Here is a 7,374-nt window from a genome sequence, read left to right on the forward strand (position 1 = left end):
TCAGGAGGAAAACTTACTCCAGGATGACCTGAAGAAACAGCAAGCCTAGTATTCCAGGCAGGCAATTGATCCTGATCCAAGAAGAGCCAAGACCTCCAGTATGAAGAGGGTGACCAGAAAGTTTGGGATATGCAAAAGGTAGGAAGCTCCAAGGAGGTAGTGTGCTTGCTGAGAACAGGGACTTAGATTCCAACAGACTATTCTTCACTCTCTCTCCCACTTACCCAAGCTGTTAAAGCCTCAGTTTTCTTTTATGTGAAATGCAGACATCTATAATACCTACCTGAAATGTATACTTTGGGAAATAACTGGGCTTATGAATGTAAATGGCTTAGTAGAGTCCTTGTTATGTATAAGCTCTATTCTTTAAAAATATTTGTTGATTGGCCAGGCGCAGTGGCTCACACCTGTAATCCCAGCACTTTGGGAGGCCGAGGCGGGTGGATCAGATCTGAGGTCGGGAGTTCAAGACCAGCCTGACCAACATGGAGAAACCCCATCTCTACTAAAAATACAAAATTAGCTGGGCATGGTGGTGCATGCCTGTAATCCTAGCTACTCAGGAGGCTGAGGCAGGAGAATTGTTTGAACCCAGGAGGCAGAGGTTGCGGTGAGCCAAGATCATGCCATTGCACTCCAGCCTGGGCAACAAGAGCAAAACTCTGTTTCAAAAAAAAAAAAGGCTGGGCGCGGTGGCTCAAGCCTGTAATCCCAGCACTTTGGGAGGCCGAGACGGGTGGATCACGAGGTCAGGAGATCGAGACCATCCTGGCGAACACGGTGAAACCCCGTCTCTACTAAAAAAATACAAAAAACTAGCCAGGCGAGGTGGCAGGCGCCTGTAGTCCCAGCTACTCAGGAGACTGAGGCAGGAGAATGGCCTGAACCCGGGAGGCGGAGCTTGCCGTGAGCTGAGATCCGGCCACTGCACTCCAGCCTGGGCGACAGAGCAAGACTCCGTCTCAAAAAAAAAAAAAAAAGAAATGTTGATTGATCATTGATTTTGAATGGAAAGTCTGTCATGCTTAGTGGCAGAACCAATGTGAAATTTCCCAAGTGCCTTTAGATGAGGTTGAGCTTGGGGAAAATCATCAACAAAGGTTAATTAGCCTCATCAGCCAGACTGTTTTCTATTAAAAATGTTCTCCTCTATCTCCCAACATGGCAGAGGGAGATATAAAACACATTGCAGAAAACATCTGGTAAATCCTTCTTTGGGGCCATCAATGAACAGGAGTGACATGGCAGTGGTCATTATATAGTGGAAGATGGAAACTGTGAGCACTCAGAGAAATTCTGGCTCAATTTCAAAAGAGTCTTTTAACAATCTGAGCTGTTTTTAATGGTGATCAGTTCTCTATCACTGGCCAAAACTCCCTGCTTCTGAAAGAAAGATCCCTAAGGCCAGGCGCAGTGGCTCACGCCTGTAATCCTAACACTTTGGGAGACTGAGGTGGGTGGATTGCCTAAGCTCAGGAGTTCGAGACCAGCCTGGGCAACACGGTGAGACCCCATTTCTACTAAAATACAAAAAATTAGCTGGGCGTGGTGGCAGGTGCCTGTAGTCCCAGCTACTCGGGAGGCTGAGGCAGGAGAATTGCTTGAACCGGAGAGGTGGAGGTTGCACTGAGACGAACGAGATCGCACCACTGGACTCCAGCCTGGGCAAAAGAGTGAGACTCTGTCTCTAAAAAAAAGAAAGATCCCTGAATTGGAAGAATCACAGATTCACAAGCATTGGTCTAGATGTTGAGAGCTAAATCATAGCCCCTCAGCTATTTCTCCATATCTAAAATACAAATTATCAAGCCCCACTTTTCATAGATTCTAATTCAGGTTCTTGGGGGCTCTGGGAATCTATGTGTTTATTTAATCTGCTTAAATAAATCTGATGCACAGTAGAATTTGGAAAACAATCTTCTAGATAATGTCTTCCAACCTTACCAATATTGACCAGTTCAAGAATCTCTAGGCTATTTCTGCATAAACAAAATGAATAACATTTTCGAGTTTGGGTATGGAAGATAACCAATATGTAAACATTAATGAAGCAATAAATATTCATGAAGAACCGACTACATATAATGTGCTACCTTAGGCACTGAAATTAAGCCCTAACAGTGAATATGTAGCTGAAATTAAATTTTCTGGTAAAATAAATTTGGTGTGATTTAATTAAGCACTGAGGAACTGAATGAATTTTAACCAGCTGAGTTGTTTAGACCACGTGGGCTCCTGTCTGATTACCATAGTTCAAGGTGCTTCCAATTCATAAATATAGCATGTGCTTCGAAATTTCCCTCATTAAATTCTCAAAATAAAAAATAATTTTAGCCTGGTGTGGTGGCTCACACCTGCAATCCCAGCACTTTGGGAGTCCGAGGCGGGTAGATCACCTGAGGTAGGAGTTTGAGATCAGCCTGACCAATACGGTGAAACCCCGTCTCTACTAAAAATACAAAATTTAGCCGGGTGTGGTGGCACGCGCCTGTAATCCCAGCTACTCGGGAGGTTGAGGCAGGAGAATCGCTTGAACCCAGGAGGTGGAGGTTGCAGTAAGCCGAGATCATGCCATTGCTCTCTAGCCTGGGCAACAAGAGTGAAATTCCATCTCAAAAATAATAATAATAATAATTTACGTAAGGTTTTAGAATTTTTAAAGTATTGCTTACTTCCTGGGCACAATGGCCCACACCTATAATCCCAGCACTTTAGAAGTCTGAAGCAGAGGGACCAGCCTGGGCAACATAGCGAAACCCCATCTCCCCACTAAACATACAAAAAGCTGGACACGGTGGGTGTGTGCCTGTAGTCCCAGTTACCTGAGAGGCTGAAGTGGGAGGATCACTCACTTGAGCCCGGGAAGCGGAGGTTGCAGTGAGCCGAGATTGCGCCACTGCACTCCAGCTTGGGTAACAGGAGTACAACCCTGTCTCAAAAAAAAAAAAAAAAAAAATTATATATATACACACACACACACACACACACATATATAAAGTCAAAAATCATTACTTTATTGTTTTGATCTCTCTTCCTTCCTCTTTTTCTCTCTCATATCTATCACTACTTTCTCCTTATTTTTCTGCCCCTATACTTGGAGATGTTGGAGGTTTGATTTGCAGAGCATGCAATCTTGCAATCCCCTTCCATGGATGTCTTTTAGACTTGGGAACCTGCCAGGCAAAACCTGCTCAGTACTGTAAAAAAGTGGTCCACATTAAAGGTAAGTTTTGACACTTTAAAAATTTTAATTAAAATAAGTACAGGGAAAATGCTTATCACAACAGACTTTCATATGCCAGATGCTACACTAAGGGCTTTACCAGGGCTACATTACACCAACAAAACAATGAAAAGAGCTGGATGGATCTTGTCACTATCCCCATTTTAAAGATGAGAAATCTGAGACACGAACGATTAAGTAATTTGCACGGTTACACAGCTAATGAGTCTTATAGACAAGATTCAAATGTGAGTACTTTGACTCCAGAGCACACATTCCTAATAATCTACATACTGTCTCATTCACACCACTCACGTCCTCACAAAAAAGTAATACACAATTTTCAGAGCCCTTCTAAACTTGGGCCCTGTGCACCAGTTGCATGCCCATGAAGCTGGTCTTCTCCAAAACATAAAAATCCAAATAATGAAACATCAGAAGAAAATACTGGGAAAGATTTTAAGTTTGAAAGAAAGGAGGTTAGCTAGGTATGGTAGCGCACACCTGTAGCAGTCCCAGCTACCGGGGAGGCTAGGTGGGAGGATCACCTGAGCCCAGGACTTTGAGGCCACAGTGAGCTGTGATCACGCCACAGAACTCCAGCCTGAACAATGGAGTGAGACTATGTCCTGAGAAAAAAAGAGAGAGAGAGAGAGAGAGAGAGAGAAAGAAAGGAGGGAGGGAGGGAGGGAGGGAGGGACGGACGGACGGACGAACGAACGAACGAACGAACGAACGAAAGAAAGAAAGAAAGAAAGAAAGAGAAAGAAAGAAGGGAAGAGAAAGAAAGAGAGAAAGAGGAAGGAAGGAAGGAAGGAAGGAAGGAAGGAAGGAAGGAAGGAAGGAAGGAAGGAAGGAAGGAAGGAAGGAAGGAAGGAAGGAAGAAGGGAGGGAGGGAGGGAGGGAAGGAAGGAAGGAAGGAAGGAAGGAAGGAAGGAAGGAAGGAAGGAAGGAAGGAAGGAAGGCAGGCAGGCAGGCAGGCAGGCAGGCAGGCAGGCAGGCAGGCTCTTTAACATCCAAAATCCAGACCCGGCACAGTGACTCATGCCTATAATCCTAGCACTTTAGAAGACAGAGGTGGGTGGACTGCTTGACCTCAGGAGTTCAAGACCAACCTGGGCAACATGGAGAAGCCTTGTCTCTACAAAAAAAAAAATACAAAAATTAGTCGGGCATGGTGGCTCGCACCTGTTTTCCCGGTTACTCAGCATGGAGGCTGAGGCAGGAAACTTGCTTGAGCCCAGGAGGCAGAGGTTGCAGTGAGCCAAGATTGAACCACTGCACTCCAGCCTGGGTGACAGAGTAAGACACTGTCAAAAAAAGAAAAAAAAAATCCTAAACCCCAAAGTTGTAACGGAAATAATGAATACATTTGAATATATGAAGATTTTAACATTTATAAAATGTGTGATAATTCCAAAATGTAAAAGATAAGGAATTAACTGGGTGAAAATATAAGAAATATAGCTAACAGGGAAAAAAATTAATATTTATCCAGAATAAAAAACTTCAAAAACAATTTTAAAAAGCCCAACAATCAAGAGTAAATACCTTATTAAAGGAAGTATGAAGGCAATTCCCAGAAGAACTAATATAAGTAACCTACAAATATAAAAGCCTGCTCAACCTTGTTAGTAAAAATCAAGGAAATGCAAATTATGAAAACAATATAATATTTTTAACCCATCAGATTGGTAAAAAATATGAAAGTTTTATTATATCAGGAGTTAGTGACAGTATGGGAAATGGGAATGCTCATGCATTTTCAATGACAGCTTAGATTGGTTCAGCATCTTTTTAGATAATTTGTGAATTTCCATTAAAATTTTAAATAAACACAGCCTTCGATAAAGCAATTCTATTTCTTGGTATCTACTGCAGAAAAATATTTATATTTAACACATGTATCAAGGTTATCATTGCAGCATTACGTTTAATAGCAAAGTAATATAAATGACCTAAATGGTCTAGGCGTGGTGGCTCATGCCTGTAATCCCAGTACTTTGGGAGGCTGAGGCAGGCACATCACCTGAAGTGGGGAGTTCGAGACCAGTCTGACCAACATGGAGAAATCCCATCTCTACTAAAAATACAAAATTAGCCAGGTGTGGTGGCTGTAATCCCAGCTACCCGGGGAGCTTAGGCAGGAGAATTGCTTGAACACGGGAGGTGGAGGTTGCGGTGAGCCAAGATGGTGCCACTGCACTCCAGCCTCTGCAACAAAAGAGAACGCCATCTGAAAAAGAAAAAGAAAAAGAAAGAAATGACCTAAATGTTTATCTATAGGGAACTATTCATTAAACTGTGTTATATGCAGGCCTTTGAGTGCTATGCAACACTCAGAATGAACTAGATCCCTTTGTTAACATGGAGGAATCTCTTAACACATATTGAGTGGGAAAAAATTCAGTTGCCGATAAGTACGGTCAGTATACCACCGATGAATAAAAATCCACAAAACAATTTTTCTGTGGAATTGGAAGGAAAGAACAAAAATTAGAGGCGATCAAAGTTAGTTTGGAGAGAGGATAAGAATCATGGGGTCACATTGCAAGGTGTTTTGGTATTAAGAGGGTTACTTGAGTTCTGTTCAGTCTTTCTAGTCTAGGTCCCCTCCCTAAGGTCAGTTCTCCCGTCTGCTAGTCACAGCCCATTCTTTATGGAATGGGAAAGATATCCAGAACCCCTGGGCCCATGAGATGTTGGCTCTTCTCTTCCTGAATGTGGCCAGAGTCATCTAGCCAGTCGGACACCAGAATTAGGATTAAAATACTCTACGTACAAGAAAGAGCCTGGAAGCTTATTCAACAAAATATTAACAATAGTTCTTGATGGGTCAAAAGCCTGGAATGACTACAATGTTGGGAAGAGCAGTTTCCTGATTTGGGAATTTTGCCATTTACACTGATGCGAAACAAACAACTGAATTTCATGCTTTTGATAGTTTTATCAATAGGGTTTCTCAACTTTTGCACTATTGACATTTTGGGCAGGTGAATTCTTTGCAATGGTACTGTAGGATGTACAGCAGCATCGTAGCTTCTACCCACTAGATGCCAAGAGCACCTGCGACCCCACCCTGCCGCCCCTACCAGTTCTGATAATAACAATGTCTCTGGGTATTACCTGATGTCCTGGGAAAGGGAGAGCAAAATCATCCCCAGCTGAGAAACCACTGTTTTGTCCAAGTTAGCAATCATCACGTTTTGCTTTGGGGAATTGATCCTTTTGTCCTCCTACCTACAACTGAAGCTGGGGTGGTAGACTTACAGGATGTTACTGTCACTTATTTTGTACTTGTGTGCATTTTTTTGTATTTTCTACAGTGAACATGCATTACTTCTTTAATCAGGGAAGGAATTAAGTGAGGTCATACATACACCTCCATTTCTGAGAGGCACTTAACACATCTAAAGGATGCTTCTGTACATTCAGCCCTTTGAAAAATTCACGACCTGGGTAAAACTGAGGGATGATTATCAGGAAGCTTCAAAACAGCTAGCACTTCAGAAATTCTACATAGTCAATGGCAATTGCATGGCTTTTATAATCTGAGTTTGAAAGCTTTTTTGTTTTACGGTTTCAAAGCTTGTGTATGCAATGTACCCAACTACAATAGTCTAAGTGGGAGCTCTTAAAGTAAAATAACGAAATGAACCATTCTTAATGGTGGACATGCTAGATTCGTATCTTGATAAAACTAAAGGTTTTGCTTAGTATTCTTTTTAACCTAATAGTTATCTGCAGCATCTGAGGTCACATAGGTTGCACCTCCCAAGAAATTTCCTTACCTCTTTTCTTTCTGTCAGGTGGCATTGAATGGTATTCAGTTAAAGGCTGCACAAAGAACATAACAGAGTGCTTCAAGAGAACTATCAAACGGCATGAACTTGTATATACTCACTGCTGCCATCGTCCTTTGTGTAATTTCTGAGTCAGTGGCCCATATCTAAAATGCTTGGCAGATCAATCAGTCTCGAAGCCTGACCTGGCTATCACAAAATGAAGGCTACTGTCAATTAGCCCACTTCAGAAACCTCAGACCCTTGTAGGTGGAAGGAATTTTGGTCTGAAATTGACTTTGGTTTTCAGTATTCCCGATGTCTCCCCCACCACCTCCAACTCATCCGAGAAATATCCCTTTCAACACC

The 7,374-nt window shown here is 42.4% G+C and overlaps 1 protein-coding gene across 1 annotated transcript; it reads left to right on the forward strand.

Moving 5' to 3' along the window:
- Window positions 1-2,988: 2,988 nt before the first annotated feature.
- On the forward strand, window positions 2,989-7,157 carry C12H9orf57 (chromosome 12 C9orf57 homolog; the record flags this gene model as incomplete). The annotated part of the gene is made up of 2 exons (XM_007969491.3): window positions 2,989-3,223; window positions 7,033-7,157. Coding segments are annotated over 2 exons (360 nt in total), but the record flags the coding sequence as incomplete, so codon positions are not given.
- Between the last annotated feature and the right edge of the window lie 217 nt (window positions 7,158-7,374).

The sequence above is a fragment of the Chlorocebus sabaeus genome, chromosome 12 (genome assembly GCF_047675955.1).
Source record: "Chlorocebus sabaeus isolate Y175 chromosome 12, mChlSab1.0.hap1, whole genome shotgun sequence".
Lineage (NCBI taxonomy): Eukaryota > Metazoa > Chordata > Mammalia > Primates > Cercopithecidae > Chlorocebus > Chlorocebus sabaeus.